General features: G+C 42.4%; 1 protein-coding gene across 3 annotated transcripts in view; it reads right to left on the bottom strand.

The window, feature by feature from the left end:
- Positions 1 to 23,478, bottom strand: part of PAXIP1 (PAX interacting protein 1) — a 40,233-nt gene extending 16,755 nt beyond the window's left edge. The window contains exons 1-6 of one of the 3 annotated variants that reach the window (XM_055805329.1): positions 23,033 to 23,478; positions 17,553 to 17,687; positions 15,197 to 15,240; positions 7,752 to 7,815; positions 6,643 to 6,756; positions 2,048 to 2,692 (exon numbers count right to left, since the gene is read on the bottom strand). In XM_055805329.1, coding sequence (XP_055661304.1) covers positions 2,048 to 2,692; positions 6,643 to 6,756; positions 7,752 to 7,815; positions 15,197 to 15,240; positions 17,553 to 17,687; positions 23,033 to 23,116 — 1,086 coding nt within the window. In that variant the 5' untranslated portion in view covers positions 23,117 to 23,478. The remainder of the gene's footprint in view (positions 1 to 2,047; positions 2,693 to 6,642; positions 6,757 to 7,751; positions 7,816 to 15,196; positions 15,241 to 17,552; positions 17,688 to 23,032) is intronic. The other 2 variants (XM_055805327.1, XM_055805328.1) reach the window with 2 other exon arrangements.
- Between the last annotated feature and the right edge of the window lie 633 nt (positions 23,479 to 24,111).

Below are 24,111 nucleotides of genomic sequence, written 5' to 3'. Positions count from 1 at the left end.
ATCAACTACCTATTAAAAATTAGAAGGAGCAATAGGAAACTAGGCTCGCCACTCAAAGTCTTTTAAACATGAAGTCAGCTTTAGTGAATTCTGCAAAGCTTGTTTCCTTCACCCACACCATTTCATCACATACAGTGTGAACTTCAGTGATGCATGTGGGCGAGAGAGAGGAATCAAAGCACATCACTAAAACACTAAGCCAATTAACTGTATCCTCTCAATGAGCTGTCCATCTACTCTTCATCAGAGGTGGCTCAAGTATTTTTTACAATGCACTTCAAAACATCCCAGAATTTTGATGTTGGTACAGCATACATGTACAACCACATTTATGAATGCATTACCCATCGCTAATGTCTAGACAGCACCACAGTATAACTTCAATAACTAAAAATAACACACAAAAAGAGTGTTTCTGATGCTCAGTATGAGATCTTCATACTGCTCTGCACAAGAAGCCCCAAAAGTCAAAATTACAGAAGCTTCAGGACACATATTTCAAAATAAAGGAATAAAACTTTCAAAAGTATCCAAGACTATATTCAGAAAGTAACTTTCTATCTGTAAAATTCCTTATTACAGATCTTGCCATTCAGCAGAAATCTGAGGTTTGAATTAAACATGAACTTCCCAAGACTGTGCACCAAGGCATGGAATCCACCCAAGACTGGTACCCAAGCAGGATACAAAGCACAATTAAGACTAGCCAGAAGGAAGTTAGAAGGAAAAAGGTAGAATTGGTATTCCTCCCTCTAGGAAGCAGATTCACAGCTCTTAAGACGCAAAGCTTTCCTCCTCATGCTGGAGCTAGAATGGCAACATACAGCAGCCTGATGTGGTACTTAAGAACACTCCTTGCAGACCATAGTCATGTCCCTAGTCTAACAGACTTTGGGAGAACAAAGTCTAGCCAAAGCACAATACCATCAACTGCCCTGGGGCTCTATTACTTACAGAAAAATACTTCCACAGAGGTGCCACTAAAGAGTATTTGATAGTACAATGACTGGGTTGTAGAAGATGTGGTGTTCAGACATGAAAGCATCAGCCAATTTTCCAGGCACTGGCCAACTGCCCAGGATGCTGATGGTTCTCCTCAGTCCTGACCCAAAAGTCTCAGTCCTTAAAACAATTCAAGGCACTGAGAAGAGGAATCTAAGATTCAGTTTTAAAATGAAGCCTGTATTTCCATTTCATATTCAGAACCCATATGGAAACAAAGAATATTTCTGAGTGACTCCACCTTTTGTGTTTAAGTACTAGCTGTAAGCTTCTAGATTATTCAGGCACCTTTGAAAGTTTTACCATCAGATGAGCATCCAAATAAATGCACCAGTGCAATTACTTAAGTAAAGAGATGTCTAACATTTACCAGAACCTACTTTTCTCATGTTCCCTTCCCATGAACATCTAAGAATTTCAATGCTGCAAGTTATTTCAGTGCATGCTCACTCACTTTTTGTTTTCTTCCAAAAATAAATTCAATACAAAAGCTGCAAGTATTTCAACTATACGAGCAGCATAAGAACTTATAAATTAGAACTACCGCATCATAATCCTGACTATACCATATAACAACTTAATGATGCCCAGCAGAACACAGTATAGAGCTGAACCTGCTGTGAGAACGATCAATTTCACAGTTATATGTGTTTATAGGACAAATAATCCCTTGCACTGAATGAAAAGCTTGAACGGTATGAAATCAGGTTTTCTGAGCTAGCCAAGTAATACTAAATTGAAGAACTATTTTTTCTTTTTGCTCTTACCGAGAAATCAGTACTGAAACTCTAAAGCACACTATAGTTGAACACAGCTCTACACTTCCACACATTTTTTCCAAATGCGTTCTTACTTCCGTGAACCTGCTAGGAATGAAGTTACTTATTATGGGGAGGTTACTAATTTGGCCACAACTTCTACGTAATATGGGGAACTTTTAATCCTCTATACATTTAAAGAACAGTAACAGGAAACTGAAGTTCCTGGATGTGATAGTTCCTAAGAAAAAGTCCAATATCATATAAATTAAAAATCCAACACTTACATGTGCTACATTTGATGGTCTATTAATCTGCTGAATATCAGCACTATTAGTAATATTCCTTAATGTCCGCACGGCTGGACTCCACGTAGCCATCATTTCCTGTCGATCAGAACTTTGGGCACCTTGTACTGAAGCCATTAGATTGCCTCTCATATCTGGAGGCAAAATATTACCTGGCACTGGTGGGACATTGGCACATAAATTAATTAACCCAGAGTCTTTCCCTTGAGGCAACCTACGCTTTGCTGTAGATGCCTGGGGGACTTCAGCTGGTGTCCAATTCAAATTCCTTTCTTGCTTTTCTGGAGAGGAATCTGAAGAATCATCAAACATCAGTTCCCCTTTTGCCTTATCAGCAGTAGTAGATTTCGGTGAAAAAACTTGATCACCCAAAGGTGATCCTTCTCGAGAAGATGCAGGGCTTGATAATTTTTCATCAGTACTAGCTTCATTTTGAGAATCTTGTTCTTCGTTTTCTGCTTCTTCCTCCTCTTCCTCCTCCTCCTCTTCTTCCTCCTCGTATATAATTAAACGAGGATGATAAGGAGTCTCTTCTTTTCTAGTCTTATCAGCTATAGAATCTAGTACCCAGTCTGGTGTCACAATTTTAATGCTGTCCCGTTTACAAGCACATTCATATTTTTCCTGGAGAGAAACAGGAGGGGAGGGGGGGGAAGAATAAGTTTTATTTCAAGACAAAAAATCCCAAATAACGTTTTTGAGGGCAGGGCTAGAGCATGGAGAGGCAGACCAAAAGAGGCTGTCCAATAAGAAAAAGTGATCTCTCCCAGAACCAACAGGATATTCCACACTACTGTGTGAAACCACAAGTTCCAAGAGATTGTAACAAAAACCTCCATATTTACAATATAAAGGACTCAAAAGGCACAACTGCAGAAGATTAAGTCTTCACTTGCAAAAACACCACTGCTCGAATTCTTCTCAAACCAAATCACCAAAGGTTTCAAAATCATGACGTTTGGTTCTGAAAAAGCCTTCAGAACTCCAGCAATTAGGAACACCACAGTCAATACTAAGAAGCAGCTGATTTTTAGGTGGACATTACTGTGAGTCTAAATACAGTGCATACTTAGATTTTCTCCACTAAAAAAAAATATGGATAAATAACCACAAAAAAACCCAAACAACAAAAAACCCAAAACACCACCGTGAAAAATCACTTAGGGAAAAACTCAGAATTTCACAATAGAGACAAGTATTTACAAGGTGATCGCTGACAAAAAATGCATCTCAGCAGGAACTGAAATCAGACACTGCTGGGGTATTTCCCATATGCCTTCTCAGAAGCTGCAAACTGTAATGTTGCCCTCAACTGGAAAATGACACTTCTATCCAAATATTGGCTAAATCTATTTCAGTGAGAGCTTACAATGACAACGAAGTATAAAACTTTATCCCCCTCTCCTTCCTTATAATTTCATCATTTCAAGATATATACAAATAGTAAAACTTTACTGTTTCCTTTCTTATGAAATAGAAATAAGACACAGTCAGTGCTCTATTGATACAAGCATCCTTTTGATGGAAGCCCCTCACAAATATCGAGACAGTGGGGAAAAAAAAAAAAAAAGAAAACTTTCTTCAGAAGATTTGAAACTAATTTCAGGATCTCATATTTAAAAGTGATTGAACTGGGATTTTCTTTGTATGTCAAACAATAAAAATTAACAACCAGCACATTCACAGGAAATTAATTTAATTTAATGATTCTCTAGAGTTATTTCCTACGATGAAACTGTCATTCATACACAATAAAGAGATTACAGATGAAACCAAGTTTATTTGCAGATATGAGTTTTCATTCTTTCTTTGTGGTGAGAATTATTAAGAATCTTGTTTTATCATCTTGTGTCTAGTCAAAGCAAGCATTTCAATTTTCCTAGTGTCAAAACTGTTCTCATTACAAACGGCTGCAGATTCCCTTGTAGTAGTATGTCAGAGCAACAGGACTAGAAGCATTTTAAAGTAATCATCCTATAAAACTGTTCCCATTCAAAGATTATGTAAATTTAAACAAGATACTTATTTTATTGCACAGATATGAAATGCTAATGTGGGGGGGGTTCAGTTTCTTGACTGGCAAGCTCAAGACAACATCCTTGAGTCTAAAAAGCTTACAATTTAAGGCAACACTTCTTAAACATGTATTACTGCCTCTTAAAAACACCATTTTAGGTAGCAAAGCTCTTTGTCCAAACACTACATTTTGCTGTGATGGAGGAGCCAACTAGGATGCTGTTTGGTAAACCTTTTAACTCTGCCATAGAATAAAGATCATGCACTTAAAAAAAAAAAAAAAAAACAGCCAAAACCAAAAAACCCACATCCCCTTCCAAAAAAAAATCTCTGCAAAGATTCCTAAGAGTTTTAAATGTAACAGGGAAGAAAAAGCAAGCATTTCCAATGTCCATACCTTCTCTTCCAATGCCAGCCCATGTTTTATTGTAAAGTACTTTCCTATGTATTGCACACACAACACATAAATACAATAAACAGTTTATTGTCATCCTACTAGCCACGTTTTCCCCTCAGTATTAGAGAGTTTACACTAACTCCAAAATATGAAAAGCATTATTGGTGGGACAATAATATACTCTATTTGTATAAAGCAACATCAGAAACTTGACAAAGTTTTACAGATTTATCTAAGGAGGTAGTGCATAGAACCTGATCTTAAGAGTTACTCACATTCTAACTAAACTGTGTGACCCCTCACACTGATTTGAAACTTTAAAAAATGGTAATGGAAATGTGCTCATGTTATTAAAGGACAAAAAATAAAACACAAAAAACAAAACCAAAAGCTTGCTCTGTCCACCACGTTAACTAAAAGCATCCAAGCAATCATTTTTAAGTGAGCTTCTATTTGTTTTCAGTTATTTTCAGTCTCTGAACAAACACGCTACATCAATTATAAACGTATTTCTTTTTCAGGAGGAGTACCTGAACACTTCCTGAAGTTCCAGTGAACTATTACAACCGAAACATTACCAGCATTACAGTAAAGAAGGGTATTCTGATGTGCTTAATGCTGCCTTTAGCCAGTTACCTGGCCTGATTCAGTTTCTCCATCTGCATGAAGACAGCAACATTCGACTTCCTACATGGGAGTAGGAAGTCAAGCGATGACACTATTTGATACCCTTGAGAGTAGAGAGGCTTTACAGAAAGATGGGGACAGACTATAGAGAGCTGGACAATCACCAACCGTATTAAATTTAACAACAGCAAGTGCCACATTCTGCACCTGGGACAGTGTAACCCTAGTTACACATACAAACTGGAGGACGAGAGACCGAAGAGCAGCCCTGTTGGAAAGGGATATGGGGGTTTGGGTGGACAGTCAGTCGGATACGATTCAACAGTGTGCCCTGGCAGCCAAAAGGGACAACCAAGCCAAAAGGGGTGAATCAAGCACAGCATAGCTAGCCACCCGAGGAAGGTGATTGCTGCGCTTTACACTGCACTGGTGTGGCTGCACCTCGAGTACTGTGCGCAGTTCTGGGCAACTCAGTTTATAGGAGGAGGAGATCAAACTATTAGTGTGCCCAGAGGAGGCCAACCAAGATGGTGAAAGGTCTTGGCTTGTAAGGAGCAGCTGAGATCACTTGGTTTGTTCAGCTTGGAGAAGAGAAGGCTGAGGGGTGACCTCCTCACACTCTACAGCTTCCTCAAGGGGGGTAGTGAAGGGGGAGCTGCTGCTGATCCTCTCTCTGGCAACCAGCGATAGGATTTGAAGAAATGGAATGAAGCTGCATCAGGGGAAGTTCAGATGAGACATTAGGAAAAGCTTCTTCACCAAGAGGGTGGCTGGTTACTGGAACGGGCTCCCCAGGGAAGTGCTCATGGCACCAAGTCTGTCAGAGTTCAAGGGGCGTCTGGACAAGAGTTCAAGGGGCGTCTCAAGTCATATGGTTTAGCTTTAGGGAGTTCTGCCAGGCGCCGGGAGTTGGATGAGATGATCCTTATGGTTCCCTTCCAACTTGAGATAGTCTATGATGCTATGATGGGAGTGATCTGAACTATGACTACTTTATCAGCAATTGGACAGCAACACTGTGTACTGTTTATCCTATCATCTAAGAGGAATGAGCTGAGCGATTTTGAGACTTCTCTGTTCTTTAAAAAACAAACAAACAAAAAAACCAATCCCTGTTCCTCCTTCTGCACTCTTTAGCTCTTTCTCCCTCAAAACATCGAAGAGCATTTTATCTATTTTTCAATTTTGTCCTTTGTTTTTCTTCACTGATTATGTATCTACAGATTTACAAACCACAACCACTAGCTATTAGGACATGTCAAAATTAGGTTAAGACAAGCAGAATAAAGAATAACATGCTTTATTCAATCAGAAATACAAATACCTGGACATCTTTTGAATTAATCAGGCTTAAAGCGATGCAGAAAATAAATACAGACTGAATAGCTGCAATGCATAATTGTGTTGAATTTAGCTGTTCAGGACTAATGAACAGTTCTAAGAAGCCTAACTTCAGGGAGACGGAAAATTTTTGATTATTCAAAAGCAAATGAGAGCTACAACAAGGAGAATTGTACATGTAATAAACTCTTACCCCCTTTGGCTCAGGCACAATCAAATGAGTACACTTATTATTGAGGCTCAGCTGGCAATTCCCTCCATAAAAAGTAATCAAAGCCCACAGCGTACTTCGGTCTTCAGATAAAACCTAAAAGGAAGGTAATAAGCCCTTTAGTTCTATGCAACCAGCTGCCTTCTGCTTGAAGAATTTTAGTACAATCCATGACATGCTATTTACAAGTCTGACTGCTGTATTACCTATCAGTTTTAAATACCAAATTAGCATGAAAGTTACAAAGAAAAAAAAGAGTGGCAAAGAGACACAACAAAAAAAGACATTGAACAATCATTTTTAACCTGCGCAGAGAAAAACCTTCTTCACTTCTGTAAAACTCAACACTAATACATCACCTTCCACAGGAGAAAAAAGTTAGTAATCCAGCAAGCAAGAATTATTTATCTCAGACAACCTGTTTAAATTCATTAAACAGAATTTTAACAAGTAGACCAAATTAACAGCCTGCGTAAACTCATGAAGTGTTTATTTCTAACCATTTATGTCACAGTAATGTCCCCCTCCCTTGCCAAGAAAGCACATGTATTTAAGCCATCAGCACTGGGAGTAAGTGACAGTATTACAGAAGCAATCTGTTTGAAAGTCTAAAGCACATATATGCGTATATTCCATCAGCACCTAGGCCCTGATCCTGTCCGTCTGCGCACACACCCTGGTCACAGACCCATGGAGCTGGCTATGGACACAGGCCACTGAAGCCCACCTTTCCTTACTTTACTTGCTGGCACCCTCGTTAAGGTTTCAGTGCATAAGCAGGTAAAACATGTTGACTGAATATTGTCTTAATGCAGAAACAGAAGAATAGGAGCAAAGACTTATAGTCTAGTGTACTCTTCATTTTAGAATCATTATAAGGCTTAATACTAGATAAATTACTGATTGAATGTTCACAGTCTGAAATGTCCATGCCCTCATTTTCAGTGAAAAACTGTCTTTGGCGATAATTCACCTAACATACGGGGAAAAAAGTCAAGAGTACAACAGAAAAACTGGGATCTCCTCAAAAAAACAAAGCATCACACAGATACTGTACATTGCAGTAGACTGAAACATGGTACACTTCTTACCTGAGAGAGACAGGCAGTGACTCCAAAAAAGATCTGACACGATTCTGGTGAAAAGCCATTTACACTGGAAAGCAGGTGTCAAGGATGCAAAACAATTTAAATGACAGTTTCCTGAGGGACATCAGAAGGAAATTAAACAGTGTGCACAGCACTCCTCAGCTATTTTTGTACTGGGTCTGGCTGAGCCCCGCAGCAGCCCTCACAGCGCTGTGCTTGTACTGCTGGCTAGAAGGGTGGTGATCACACAACAGTTTTGGCTGCTGCTGAGCAGCGCTCGCGCAGCATCAGGGCTGTCTCTCCAACCTTCCCCCCCACACACACCAGTAGGCTGCGGGTGAGCAAGATCCTGGGAGGGGACACAGCCAGGACAGCTGACCCAAACTGACCAAAGGGATATTCCATACCGTATGATGTCTGCTCAGATAGAAAAGCTAAGAGAAAGGAGGAGGAAGGGGGGGGGGCATTCTTTTTTTACAACATTCGTCTTCTGGAGCAGCCACGCGTACTGAAGCCCTGCTTCCCGGGAAGAGCCTGAATATCACCTGCTGATGGGAAGTAAAGAATAACATCTTTTGTTTTCCTTCACTTGCATGCATGTGACTTTTGCTACTGCTTCATTAAACTGCCTTTATTGTGACCCACAATTTCTTTTTTCCATCTTATTTTCTCCCCCTCATTCTTCTGAGGTGGGGAGTGATAAAGCAGCTTAGTGGGCACCTGGCGTTCAGCCAAGGTCAATGTACCACGATTATCAAGTATTTGACCATTCAAAAACTCTTATCTTTAAAAGCACAATGTCTGTTTCAAACTGAAGTTGTATGGATAAAAAACAAATAATAATGTGGTGGAAACTGGATCAGGACAACTCCAATATTATGACCAATTCTGGTAACAACATAAACTTGCCTCTTCCCAGAACACCTCCCTCAGCCCATCTCAGGATGCTCAGCTTGTAGGAGTCAAGTCATTAGCAAGAGCTTCCTTCCATTATCAAGAGCTTATGTTCCATGCTTAAAAATACAGAAGAATATGAAGAAGAAATTTTTACTTAAGAGTCAGTAACAGACCATATAGAATTATTATGATGCACAAGAAATTCAATAAAACAAGACAGACCAAGAAAAGTGTGAAATAAAAGCTAATAGCAGACAGCTTTGAAAAACTTAAAAGTGCCTGTCTTGCATGCTTTTTAAAAAGGACAGCAATTTGGTGGATGAGTTTGTTTTAAACCAGAAAGAAATAAAAGCACAGCCTTAAAAAAATGAAAAGAAAATGGGTTAGAAAGCAATACAGAAGCCAAAGGTTTCAGAAATGGCTAAGTTTGGTAACCAAATGGGGGAATTTTTGGTTGAAGAGATCTTTTGCAACCTAACCTGCCCTTTGTAATTTCCCAAAGGCTGGAAAAGTAGAAACTGTTCCGTAGCACACAGCATGACTATTACCTCCACACAAGGCACTGAACAACAAAAATACCAAGAGACAAGCTCATGTATCAAGAAAAACAACAAACCAAAGTATTAGAGAAATTAACTGCAAAGAGTAGTAGGCAAGTCAGTATAAGCAACTACCAAATCTTCCATTTGATTTTTTCCTGCCGAGGTATGTAACTCTGCACTGGAAGTCAGCTAGGTACCTGATACAGGGAGGAGGGGAGAAGTCTAGGAGCTACTGTGAGACAGAAACATCCCACACTGGGATGTAACAGCAGAAACATTACCTGAAACTAACATGAAATTTTCCACCCTACTTTCAAAATTCAGCAAGACCTCTGGAAGCAATGCATATTTGTTTTCAGATACATGAAACAATATGTGAAAAAGAACAGTGAGAATTTTTACAGACCTAGTAAACATGACTTACAAGAGGAAACTTGAAAGACCAGAATTGATGTGTTTTAAGAAACTAAGATGACGCATTATCAAATCCTTGAAAGGCTGCCAAATGAAGAGAGAAGTAGTTTCTTCTTTTTCTTTTGCATGGTCCAGAACTTTTCCATTGGCACCCAGGATTCAGACAGCAAAAAGACACCCAGCACAGCAGGACAAGGTGACACATTCACAACTGAGGTGTAAAAGCAGGAAAGAAACACAACTGTAGGCTTCCTGAGGAGGGAAGTCTGTAACTAGCTAGTTTGAAGGACCTGGAGAAAAGGGACACAAGAGCTGCAGGTAAGGGGATTTTGAGAAAGCAAAAAGCTAAGGACTGAAAGCTTTGCTAGGGCCCTGAGCACTATGACTTTGGAGCAAAGAGTCAGGAACTGGTAAGCTGAGCAAATGTGTTTAAGCCCCAGAGACTGCCACTCCATGCAGTGGAAGTGTTGGTGAAGGCAAATGAACATGCTAAGAAATAAAGATGAACGGAGGAGAAAGAGGCTGCCAGTACTGGAGCAGACAACCTAAGAAGAGCAGCTTGGGTGATTTCTGGATCCCAGCTGGGCTTGGGATAAAAGAGGATAAAATTGTAGCTGGAGGAGCCTGAGTGTGAAGAGGGACACAGCTGTAAATACCTGAGAGAAGCTGCGGTTGAAAAGGCAGCCACAAGTGGATTTTATTTTGTTTCCTTTTTAGATATAGGCACTTAACTGCTCAGTCTCGCTTTCGGCACTTTCATCCTTTATTGGAGCTCATCCTTACAATGCATTTCTTTTTGCGAATTGGAACAATACCATAAGCAGTATATTAGCTCAGCTCCTCAACTGCCTCTGCTAAAGTAACGGTTCAAAATAAGAAAATAATCTCTTAGCAAATGTATTAAGAGATTTAAATATTTTTGCATTTTTTATCTGTGTCAATAATGGTCACTACTATTTTGGCTGTAGAGATACTTCAGGAAAAGAAACCTTGTGGTTCAAAAAAAAAAAAAAATAGCACTGAAGCCCTTGCTTAGACAGTTAGTGTGTAAGCTATATACAACCACAGTTACACCTGTTCAACAATATTAACACTAAATTTAACTGTGGAGGATGAACTCAGGCTCTAGTAAGATTTATCAATGATCTGGACAAGAGGATTGAGTGCACCCTTAGTAAGTTTGCAGATGACATCAAGTTGGGGAGGAGTGTTGATCCGCCTGAGGGCAGGAGGCTCTGCAGAGGGATCTGGACAGGCTGGAAAGATGGGCTGAGGCTAGCTGTGTATGAGGTTCAAGAAGGCTCAGTGCCGGGTCCTGCACCTGGGTCACAAAAACCCCACGCAGCTGCAGGCTTGGGGAAGGACAGCTGAAAAGCTGCCTGGCAGAAAAAGACCTGGGGGTGCTGGCTGACAGCTAGCTGAACAAAAGCCAGCAGTGTGCCCAGGTGGCCAAGAAGGCAAACAGCATCCTGGCTCATATCCAAACCAGTGTGGCCAGCAGGACTAGGGGTTTGATTGTTCCCCTGTGCTCAGCACCAGTGAGGCCTCACCTTAAACCCTGTGTTCAGGGTTGGGCCCCTCGCTACAAGAAAGATGCTGAGGGGCTGGAGCGTGTCCAGACAGGCAGGGGGCTGGGGAAGGGGCTGGGGCACAAGTCTTATGAAGAACGGCTGAGGGAACTCGGCTGATGGAACTCGGGGGGTTGTTTAGCATGGAGATAAGGAGGCTCAGAGGGGACCTTATCACTCTCTACAACTACCTGAAAGGAGGCTGCATCGAGGTGCATGTCAGTGTCTTCTCTCAATCAACAAGTGACAGGACAAGAGGAAAAGGCCTCAAGTTGCACCTGGGGAGGTTTAGATTGGATATTAGGAAAAAATTTTCACCAGAAGGGTTGTTAAGCATTGGAACAGGCTGCCCAGGGAAGTGTTGGAGTCACCATCCCTGGAGGTATTTAAAAGACATGTAGATGCGGCACTTCAGGACATGGTTTAGTGGTGAACTTGGCAGTGTTACATTAACAGTTGGACTCAATGATCTTAAAGGTCTTTTCCACCCTAAACTACGCTGTGATTCTACTCTGTGATTGTTCTCCCCATTCAGAGTTGGCTCAGATAAATCAAAACAGGGTTAGACTGCAGCACGGTAATGGGGTTAAACTCTAGCAACACAACAGTGAGGCACTGTAAATTGACTGGGGAGACTATGAAACCTCTACTATGGGAGGGGCCTTGTGAAACAGGAGAGAGAATGGTTTTGACAGAAGCGACCTGAAAAAGACAGATGGACCACTTGATTTCTGTAACTTCCCTCCCTTTTCCACACTTTCATAATGATTTTGTGTTTAAGATGCATGCACAGCACATCTTGTTGGAAAAAATGACTACAGAAACAGATGTGCATTGTGTTACAAGTACACACTGCGATTTTTGAAATGAAACAAGATTATTTTTCCCCTGCTGTTGACAGACATACCAGCAATACTTAAATTTTGAGACACAGAAGAGATAACACACAGCAGGCTGACAACAATGCCCAGAGCACTTTTAAAACCTAAGACTGTATTACTGCCATTATCCAGAATACTCCAAGAATTTCAAGTCTGATATCATCCTAAATTCTAAGGTAGAGATTCAGTACTAGATCCTTCAAAAGTGTACAGTTGTCTACTCGCTGCCTTAACATCTGCTCCTAGCACATAAAGCAGCAACAGCTCAGTATTTAACTGTTAAGACCCTCCGTTTGACTGCAGCTTGCACTCTCTAAAGAGCAGGAGTGAAACAGACACAACAGTTACAAGCAGCACAACAATAATGTCCCAAGCGGGTCTGGAAAACAGAAAGAGGGAATAGCAAAAAAACACTCTTTTTTTTTTTCTCCTCCCAGCAACAAGAATTCTGAAGTGCTCTGACCCTCTTTCATTTGTACAAGATCGTGGAAAAATAAACCTTTCTCATTCTTGCTTTTGCTGCTATGAACAGAATTAAGAAAGAAATCACCAGCCTTCTTTATGGCACTGTAACTGAGGTTTTCACATACGAAACTGTCTTTCCTTCTTCACGAAAGCTGCTTCTAGATCAATTTTTCTGTTATTTCCCTTCAACTGCAGGTTAGTCAGGTTTTGCAAACATTAGTTAGCAGGGAACAGGAGAACACTCTGCCTTCTGAAGTCCCCCCGGTGAAAACAACTTTCATAGTAGAATGCCAAAATGTATTTATAAGAAACAGGCAAAAAACCTTATGCTTTTCTATTGTATTAAATCTTTCTACATTAAACTTCAACAATTGACAGGCAAATACTCATCAAGTAAGTACCAGAATTGGTAAACCAACATAAAATTTTTAAGGCTTTTATTAGATCCATGTATCTGACAAAAGATGTTTTGAGGACTTGTTTCTTCAGAAATTCAATGACCACTTTGAGCATTGCATCTCCAAATTAAAACATAAACAAAAGACAAAACCATAGAATCTCAAACCTCTACCTAAACAGGGTCCAAAACCAATCAAATGGAAAAAGTAAGCTATTCCTATTAACTACTATATTTTTTTCATTATGGTAGTACCTAAAACCCTAAGGAGAGGCCGGATGCCGCTGCGCTAGAAGTCGTAAAGAGACTGAAACAGAACAAAGTTAAGACTTAACAACCCATTTTAGTGAGCACTATAAGGCTCAGAATAAAATCTAAAACCACCAGGTTCTAAGGACATGAAGTGCTAGAAAGAATGAAGTCAAAGGTCCGAGACACATTTATTGCTGACAGGTGTACTAAACTTCCTTCATCCATGCAACTCAGGAATACGATACCACTGAGACCTGGTCTTTTCATTTGCCCATTCCTGTACAGCCACAATAAAGACTTCCTGAGCAATAGCCATTGAGAGCTACATTCACACATTTATTGCTACAATTTAGTTATGGACTGCATCACTCAGTGGTTTTATCTGTTGATTTCTCTTCTGGGTATTTAATAACGTCAGCTTTTAAGAGTACCCTTCTGTCTGAAACCAGGGGGGTTTAAAAGACCAATTTTCTAATAATGCTACTTCTCCATGGGAAAGAAGAACACTAATAAAGCAATGCTAGATTACTTAAACTGGAAAATGTAGCTAATTCCAAACTATTTTATTACTTTTTCAGCCAGTCTTCAGGAACAGGGAGAAGGCTTACAGATGTGTAAAATAAGCAATGGTACACTCCCATCCCGATGATGAAAGGATGATAAACACATTATTTCCAGATGCAAAAGACAAAATCCACCAGCCTAGATCACATCACAATAATTTTTATTATTTTTTTTTAATACAGGAGTAGCTCTGCTAATTTGGATTTTGCCGTGTAATTTTGGTCCATTTTTTTTCCATTTGAAGCCAAGTTATTAATGGAAAACTTTCTTCTGCTTCAGTCAGAAGACTATCCACAACTACAGCAAGCTTTTCACACTAACTGCTGAATCCTGACACATTGATTATCATGATCAAAACAGCTGTAAAGACCTCACTGTATCATTTTATCTGACAAATTCAATGCTTTCTTTTCCTACAGTTCACTCCCTGAGCTGAATTTTCTTGGAGAAGTAGAGAATATGCAGGCTATTTCCAAAACAGTAGAGACACTGCGAGATGCAAAAGCACATACCTTGAAATAAAGGTGTAAAACATGAACTCTGAATCACTGAAGCACATTAAGACCCTACTCCCTAATACAAACACCTGGATTTTTGCATCTACCACCTCTTGTTTTCCATTATAGACACTACCACCTGCTAACCTCATTCCAAAATGAGATCTCACGCCTGACAGCATACCTCTCTAGTCCTGGCACTATTTATTGCAATCATCCGCTTATCTTTACTGAAATGTATTGCTCTGCTTCAGCTTTTCCATATATAGACCCTTTATCATGGTCTGAGAAAAAGATGTATGAATCTTTATGTATGATAATAGCCACTGTCACCGTTCCTACGATGCACAGAAAAAAGTGAATGGAACATAAATAAAAATGAAACAGTAATAACTGACAAGAAGAGGAAGGAATATGCCATCCATATGCAAGAATATATGCTCCAAACAACTCAAGAAACATAGATCTAGCCAAACGTGACCAACAAGGATCTACACCAAAGACTGCCCCAAAAAAGGGAATACTGAAACTACCTGTTTATAAGGTGTTACTTGTAATACAGTGCTGTTTGAGTGACTGTGTGTTTATACCTTACTTAATTCTACTTCTAGAAAAGGCAGAATAGGCCATTCTACCATGAACCAGCATTTGCCCCCTTACTGCACTTCAGCATTTTTCCTGGATCCTCACAGTTAATTATCAACTTCCATCTTCCACCTAAATTGTTTTGAGTCCATTTGATGACAGTGTTCTTGCCAGTGCCTATTAAGCATCTGAAGTAGCCAGAAGGACAGGAAAAGTGATGCAAGACAAAGAAGCTCCAGGCACGTGCAATTTTGGCAGGCATTTAGGTATCCTATCATTTTTTAAAAATGAAGCTGTACATACTTGAAACATTCTTTAATCCCTCCATGGTATCTATTTTAACATGTTTCCTGTAGAATTGATTCAAATTTGAACTTAAAGGATACGGCAGAAGAGCTCCACAGCGAACAGACAAGATCACCCAGGAAGGCTGAAAAATAAAAACCACAAAACATTAAAAACCTCAGTCTGCATGTCCAAAATATGAATTACCTTCTAAGTTCATATTGCAGCTAGTTTTAAGATGTATCTTCCAGCTTCAAAAGTCTTAAGTGGTTCACAGGCATTGTATTTAGGCCTTTACAAAAAAAGGCTGTTCTGCTTTGTTTCTAAAAGTTAATACGAAGACTGCTCAAAGGTTGTGCAGCAATATGGTAGCTAGGTCCCTTTCTCTTGTCCTGCTATTGTGCCAGGAAAACCACTTACTGTATTATCATTCTCTCCCTTTTTCCCATTCTCCCTGCTCTAAACAAAACAAAACCAAACCCCACACAAAAAAACCCTACCTTACAATCACCACCAAGGAGTCAGGAACCATAACCTTACATAGAAAGAAGTTTCTAAACATGCAGCAATGCTGGCTGCTAAGCACACAGGTGATCTCCCGTAACTGACAGTATTCTGGGACAGAAGGGCTCAAAGGGAGACAGGGAGGTGGAGGAGAATGGAGGAGATGTAGGACAGTGGTCCCAATACAGCACAGAAGGAAGAAGGGGGTAACAGTAACATCACGTTCAGTATGAAATTACTTTTCCTCAAAAAACAGACAAAAAAATATATTGTGGTAACAGTTTATGGTGTCCCAATTCTTGCTATTCTCTTTCCCTTAGAAGATGGTACAAAAAAAAAGAAAAACATTTAATTTGTAACTCCTCAGTCAGGAAGGGGAGATTTTCCTCCCTTAAGATTTTCTCTTCCTTATTCTCTACAAGCTACCTTTACCTCCAACTTGTGTTTGCTTAATGCTTAGTCAGATCTTCTTGATTACAGATCATGCTGCAATGTGTTCAAGTCAAACTAAGTGAAACTACTGAAAGACTTGTTCTCATTTGCAAATGAAAAAGCAGAGCTAGTAGCAATTATAAGTAAAATGAAATTATTTAAGTAAATGGCATTAGAAAGCACAAAGCACTGTTATGATGCTGATGTCCTTCCTTCACACGAGAACGGCAGCAGTTTTCTTGTTTATAAGATTAAAATTATGCCACAGAACACTTCAGACAAAGGAACTAAAAATTAATCAGCTCACCAACCATAACCATAAGGTCTCTAGCTAAGCACCTTTTATTTTTTTGAATGAATTCATACTTATACACTGTCAGGTGAACTTTCATGACATAAGCTATAAAAATTTACTACTGTCACCTACAACCATATGGAAAAGATAACCCAAAATCATCTACCCAAAGGTATTGGCAGTGAAATACTGGTGTTTCTTCTTCTAATAATTCCCATGACTTGCAGAGTCACAAGCTCAAATTTTCAAAGATGAAGCCCAGAATCTTTCACTGGAAATATAACCCAGTGGTGCCAGATAGTTACAAAATAGCAGTCTTCCAGTACCTAAAGGGGCCAACAAGAAAGCTGGAGAGGGACTTTTTACAAGGGCATGCAGTGATAGGACAAGGGGTGATGGCTTTAGCCTGAAGGAGGGGAGATTTAGATTAGATATAAGAAAGAAATTCTTTTCTGTGAGGGTGATGAGGCACTGGATTGCCTCAAAAAAGCTGTGGGTTGCCCAGAGCAGCTGTGGCTGCCCCATCCCTGGCAGTGCCCAAGGCCAGGCTGGACGGGGCTTGGAGCAACCTGGGCTGGTGGCAGGTGTCCCTGCCCATGGCAGTGGGGTGGGAACTAGATGATCTTTAAGGTCCTTTCCAACACAAACCATTCAGATTCTATAAAAATGCAGGTAATTCCAGTATGGGGAAGAAAAAAGGAAGAAAAAAAAAACAACTTGAAAAACTAAAATCAAGAGAATAAAAATCTATTTTTCTACAAGTTCCTATTGTTTAAAATTGGTATAGTACACATACGCATTATCAAGAAAACCATTTTGCACTTTGCCAATTATTTTTTTTTTAAAGTCACTGCAGTCTGCATTCTAAATTCAGGTCTTCCATTGCCAGAAGCTTCTAATAACCTTCCCATCAGAAACATTTCTGAAGTACAGCTAGTAGGACACCATCTCACAGATGACTAAAGGAAGAATCTGGAAAAAAAAAAACCAAACAGAAAACAAACAAACCAACAAAAACCAGCAAAGCACTGACAGATACAGAGCAACATTAGAAAGGAGAGAACAGAATTGTAGTAAAAGTCTACCGGTCAGGATAAAAGTTTGTGCAACAAAAAATTTTTAAAGGTATGTTTCATTTGGTCATCATCCAATCATGGACATTTTCTGTTAATAATAATGAAATAGATATGTCAGTACTTTGACACCATCATGGATGAGTCATTCACCTTTACCACAGGGAGATCAAAAACTTCACGAGATTCTCCAACTTCTGGATTGTCCCCATCTTCTGAAATAATATGTGAAGCCAGTGCATTGTAAGAGACTTCCTTTGCTTTCCCAGCTTTCAGAAGTTGAATAACCTAAACCCAAAAGAGAACACGGAGAAGCCTTTTTAGCACCTTTTATTTGAGAAAAACATTAATGAAAAAACACATTAACATGAGAGGAATGAATATCACCTTCTGTCTTAGCTGCCCTCCTGTAAGTGGCTAGCACTATTTTTGAAGTTGCCAAACGCATCCCGTTTAAAACCTGGCTGCCAATGGTTTATGCCTCTGCCATATTTTAATCATTTAAGTTAAGGATTTACTTTCCAAAATAATTCAGGCTGGGCAGAAATCTGGAAAATGTCAACATTCTTCCAAAACACATATTCCTCAAAAAACAACTCAAAACAATTATATCTCAGGCAGGGCAAGAAAGCCTTTCTTCTCACTGTTTGTTTTTGCATATGGTGGCTTTGGAAGCATTTCAATATACTTTAAAATACAAATTTGAAGTTTTAAGAAAAGGTGATCCAATGGTTACCTTAGAAAAGGTAGCACCATAATGGTACATAGCAGTCTTCATAGGAATTCTTCCAGATTTTGCTAGTTATTTACTTGGGGGGGTGGGGGTGGATTGTGCATGTCCTGTAAATGCTCATTTAACAGCTAAAATAAGAACTCCACCTTTACCAAACACATTTGTTTCCGTTATTTCTAGTTCAAATCAACATGCCTCATCCCAGAGCATATAAGTAAGTTTGAAGAAGCCACCCAGCTGCTCCAAAACAGTGCAGACAGACAGAACTGCGGAAAGAACATGCCTAATACCCCCTTGGTATGAGAAGGATCTGCAAGCAAAAAAAAAAGTTGTAAGCAATGCCTTGAGAAGAGAAAACGTTCTAACAAAGGGTTGACATGTTGGGAAAAGAAGTGATGGAAGGCCAAGTGATTTAGAGAAATAAGAAAAAGAAAAAAATAGGAGGACACATGCCCCCTAAGTTACAGCCTTAGAGAGCTGGAATTGAAATGTCTCACTCCATCGCTCTGTCCTCAGAAAACGCAAAACACCTCATAACTCACAAAGCATATCTTACTCCTGCTTTTGCAAGGCCCATATAGAAGATGTTGGTTGAAGAGCTCAGCATTCTCTCAGCTCAACTGTAGAAATGTGTGCTGAATCCAGCCATGTCCCCCAAAAATGGGACTCACTTTTATTTGAATAAAAGTAGCAGAGAAGGTAGTGGGGTGTAGAGAGGAGGAAGAGAAAAATGTTTTAAAACATCAAGGTCTAGAGTTCAAATGTCAAAATGCCAATCAAAATTATCCTCTCCTTTTTTCTTTTATTATTCAGAAATAAATAGCATTTCTCTTCATAATGATTTTGCAGAACCAAACTGATGCTCATTCTCCAAAACCTGCTGGGGACATTCCCTTCATAACAGGATGCCGTTATGAACAGCAGAGAGCAAGGCACCATATTCATCAAACAAAATATTAAGTAATTGGTCCTTCAGCAATTCCTACTTACCCTGTACGCTAAACAGGACAGAGAAGGCACTGAAAAGGAGACTCTCAAAAGGTGGTGTTGGGCTATTATAAAGCATCTATGCTAAGCAGAAAAACAAGGCTGGAAAAATCACCACTCAGCGAGGACACAATTTTGGTATTTCCTCAATGAAGCACTCAACTTTACAACTGCATTTAAAATAATAAATCAACTTTTTTCTGCAGTGGATGAATATGTGACATTATCAAATTGCAACAGAATTACTCAAAAATAACCAAGAAAATTGATCACAAGCGTGCCGTTCTTGCCACCACACAAGAACAGGAGAGAATGTTTCCATTTTACACACAATCTCCTAAATCACAGGATACCTTCCTGCATGAAATCCAGCTAACCACAGGGTAACACAGGATGCTATAATTCCAATGGGAAAAGCTAAATCAAAATAAAGCACTTTTGAAAACAATAGATGTTTAAGACCAGCCCCCACCACACAAGCTCCTCATCTTGCGCAGCTCCCCTGAGTTACAAGCCCCATTCAACTGGTTTAAGAGAAGCCTAAAAACAGGAGTGAATATAATAAAAAGTGAGCACACAAATCTGACAGTTTGGGAAAGAAGTTACAACTAATGAGCTAGAAATATGAATTTCTTTATATCAAAACAATGACACATTAAACTGTGCAGAGTCTGCTTATACAAAAGGTTCAGGTAGTAAGTTTAAACATTATGAATATGATAGATGATAACTTCAAATGATTACTTAAAGTGGTGTGAAAAAAGGCCTCCTAATTTAGCTCACATCAACTTCAAAAGGCCTCCCAGATCACAGGACTTCCTTCAGTTTAAGTAGAGCCTAGACTCAAAAGTTGTATTGGCACAATTAAAGGACTTCACCTATACTAGTATTAACCATATACCTGTTATGGTATATGGTTATATACCATATAGAAATATGGTATATAATAGAAAATTTCTGTATTTCTGTATAATAGAAAATAAAATGCTGAAAAGCCCCAATATGATCATTGTAAAAATCCTGCACTTCAAGTGGTAGCTTGTATGACTTATAAATGAAATTTTGGGTTTGGGGCAAATAAATTTTATCTTTGTTCTCTGCCTCTCAAATCTGTGTTGGAAGAAACAAGAGGAAGAGCTCAAAACTAAGAAGACAATAGGCATAAAAAAAATAATAATAAAACAAGAGATAACCAGAAACCAAATATCCTGCTCAAAGTCCTTATGCTGCACTGCATTACTTTTTATCTCTTTTTGTATGAAATACTGATTTTAACTGGTGTTACCAAAGCATGACTGTTTCAGCTTACATCTTTTGGGAAAGCAAGAAAAGCATTTATCAAAAAAATAATAGCTGACATCTACTCATCACCCCCTCTAAGGTGTGAGCAGCCAAGTGCACATCCCAATGGAATGGCTTTAAAGTTGAGAGCCAGCAGCCTAATTCTCCCTCATTTGCCAAAGAACATCTAGGCACAATTCCAGACCTTTGTTTCCTTTCTAGTTTATGCTGCATATTTATAGGTACTGGGTATGCAGTTAATCACCTGAATATATTACTTTTTTTCATTCTCGGATTTGTTTTGATTAGAGTGCTCACTTGTGCTAGGCCTGTTTTAATATTTATTAAGATAACTGGTTTTCCATGAAACCATTTGGAAATTTAAGCTGATCAAAGTGTGCTCCTCCCCAACAGATGAAGGAGGAAACTTCTTTTCAAAATCAAGCTAGCATCCGTTTGTACATGAAGAAGTAAAAAGCACAAAATATATTTGTAATTTTTGTATTAGTAATGGAACACTTCACTAAAAGAACTGTTTTTAAAAGCTATTTGTGGAGTTCAATTTAGAAATTCTGCTTTCTGTCTTGTTTCAAAACACAGCCGATAAATACTGCTCTGGTTCAGGTTGTTCCCAGGGTACCACAGAGGGCACCTGCAGAAGAGAGGACAAAGGCAGCCACCACAAGCTGGCCAAGAGCTCAGCACAACACACCTCCCCGCTCCAACCTGGCTCTGCAACCCCCAACCCAGGCAGGACTCAGCCCTCCCCGGTGCCTTGTGCTCCCATGGGCTCACCAGCACAGAGGCGAGCCCCTGGCCTCCATGTAACACTGTGCCATGCCAGCAAGCCATTTCAGAAACCAGAGCACCAGAAGGAAGAGCGTTTGAACAGGCCAGCCGGCCGCCTAAACAACTCAGATCTACAGGACTTCTCAATTCGGGCATCGCTCATGATGAGGAAGTGGCTCAACAGCCTCCAGCATGGCCTGATCTTGGAAGGAGTGTAGCCTGTTCTGCGCAGTGCTGTGCCTGACCTTACCAACTCCGCCAGAGCCACCTTCCATGTCTGCCTGCAACCCAGAGAAGCCATCCACAAACAGAGGAGAGTTTAGTGTACTGATAAAACTAGAGCAAATCAAAGCCTTAAGACAATGACACTGACTGCTAAGAACAAAACCTAAGTAAGAAAACTAGCTTAAGAGAATGCTTGTTTACTCACTCTATGGGAATACCACTGATTGTCTTGTTGTGTCAACACAGAACTAACTACATGCCTTTTGGGACATTATTTATGATAGATGATATATAAGAGCACAATTAGGTTTTTTGCACTCATCTTCATACACATAATAATATTGCTGCTATAGATTTTTTTTTTTTTGAAATACAAAAATTGTTACTCAAGCTCTAACACACTGTCAAAAATTTTATGTCTTAAGACCTTGGGAATCTTTTCCTGCTCTTTCGAATTATTCCTAGACTCTCCTTCTATTAGCATATAATCCTATTCCTATGAATAAATACCATTGCAGCAGGTCAGTGCCTACATCTCAAGTTCACTTAAAGGCCTACAAGACTCAGCAAATGCCAAGGCATGAGAGTGAAGGAACCCAACGCTGAACTAAGAAGCTGCAGCAACTACCAAAGCAGCAAAGACTTTCATTTCAGCGTGAAACACGCAGCATCTGTGCAAAGGTGCTGTCCTGGAGCCAGATACGGTGGGCTTCAAACGCTTGTCTAATGGGACAAACCACGGAAACTTTTTAACCACTGTCACCAGAGGTGACTGGACCTTATTAAGGGCCAGCCCCAGCACCCGGGGGGCTGCCCTGGGCCGGATCCATCACCGGGGGGGCTGCCCCGGGCCGGCCCCGACACCCGGTGAGGCCGCCCTGGGCCACCGCAGGCCAACCTTGCCCCCAGGGCAGCGCCCTAGGCCGGAGGGCCGGGCAGCCGCCTGTCAGCGCCTGCTGCCCCCCGCCGCCCCCTCGCTCCCAACGCGGCCGGGCGGTCCCGGCCCGGGCACCACAGCCCCGGGGGGGCGCACGCGGCGGCCGGAGGGCAGGGCCCGGCGGCGGTAGGAGGGCAGCGCCAGGCCAGCCTTCCCCCGCGCCGCCGGCGGCCTGTCAGCGTCCCGCGGCCGGATACAGCGCCGGGGCGGGGACGGGAGGGGCCGGCGCCGAGGGCGGGCCGGCGGGGGACCGAGCGCGGCCCCGCGGAGCGGCCGGGGCGGAGGAGCAGCGAGCAGAACCACTGCCCGCCCGGGCCGGGCGCTCACAGGAAGTCCCTTCGCCCGCCCCTCCTCCGCTCAGGCGGCTCTACGGGGCCTGCGCGCCCGGGCCGCGGGCTCCATGGCGGGTGGCGGCGCGCTGTCCGCGGGCAGGGCCGGTACCGCCCGGTACCCCGCCCCCCCCCGCCGCGCGCGCTCCTTCTCCCCCCTCCCCCGCGCCGCCCCGGGGGCAGCAGGGCGCGTGCCGCGAAGCGCTGCGTGAGGCTCGAGCCCGCGTACGGAAACGTCGGGGGAAGGGGGGTACAGGGAGCTGGGCGATCCCACAGTGCCCCCCCGGGGGGGGGGTGGTGGTGGTGCGAGAAGGAGCTGAGGGAAGGGGCGAGGGGGAGGGTGACCCAGTACCTTGGGGTCGATGTCTCCCACCACGAAGAACTTGACATCTTTGAACATCTCCTCCGGGACTTTCAACTCCTCGTCCGCCGACATGGTCCCGGCCGCCGACACGGCGCCCCCCCCGGCACCCCCTCCCCGCTGTCCCCCGCGTTCACTGTGCAGAGCCGCCGGGGCCCGGGTCTCCCGTCCCCTCCCCCCGCCGAGCCGCCGAACCGCGCGAGCAAGGCGCGCGCTGTGGGACACACCATCCCCCGCCGGGACTCAGGGGGGGTAGAAGTGGGAAGGGAGAGCCGCCAGTACAAAACGACTCCCCCCGCCCGATCATCCCCTCCCCGCTGCCGCAGGATAGTGCCCACTCCTGACGGACGGGCGCTACCTCCGCTTCTTTTCCTCGCTCCGAACCGGACCGGGAACCAGCATCCGGGTCCGAAACTCCCCCCGCACGGAACGCAATGGACTCGCCCCGAACGACAGGGGCGGGCAGCGGAGATACTCGGACCCGCCCATTGGCAACAGGAGAGGGAAGGGGGAGGGGAGCGCACCGCCCCCCAGCCCCGCCCCTCCGGGCCTCCCAGGCCCCGCCCCGCCGCCCAGGCCCCGCCCCTCCCTCCCGCTGTGGGGGTGACAGCGACGATCGCCGCCGCTCCCCTGAGTGGCGGCCGCCCGTTCCGACCCCGGCCCCGCTTCCCCCCGCGCCCGCAGGGGACCCCCCCGGCTGGCGGAGGGGCCCTCCCAGAGCCGAGGGGAGCAGTGGGTGGCGGCCGGCGGCCTCTCAGCCGGCAGCGGCCGGTGCCCCCCCGAGCCCTGGGCCCGGAGCTGGGCCCAGCGTGGCTGGGAGGGCCCGAGCGGGGCTGGAGCCGCGCTCCCCAAAAGCACGGTGATAGCGAGGGGGCTGGGCCCGCGGCACTCGGTTTTCCTCTATTTCTGCTTCAACTCTTCAGACCTACCACCTGGTCTTTTCCTTTTTCTCCACGAAGAGATCTCACCCTTTGGTTGCAGGTTTTATTGCATTGCCCCCCCCCCCCCCCCAATTTACTTTTTCAGTGAAAACCAAGGTTAAAGTCCTTAAACTTTTATATGATGTGCTT

This window comes from Falco peregrinus, chromosome 5 (genome assembly GCF_023634155.1).
Source record: "Falco peregrinus isolate bFalPer1 chromosome 5, bFalPer1.pri, whole genome shotgun sequence".
Taxonomy (NCBI): domain Eukaryota; kingdom Metazoa; phylum Chordata; class Aves; order Falconiformes; family Falconidae; genus Falco; species Falco peregrinus.
The sequence above is the reverse complement of the archived record's forward strand: the minus strand, read 5'-3'. Positions and strand labels throughout refer to the sequence as shown.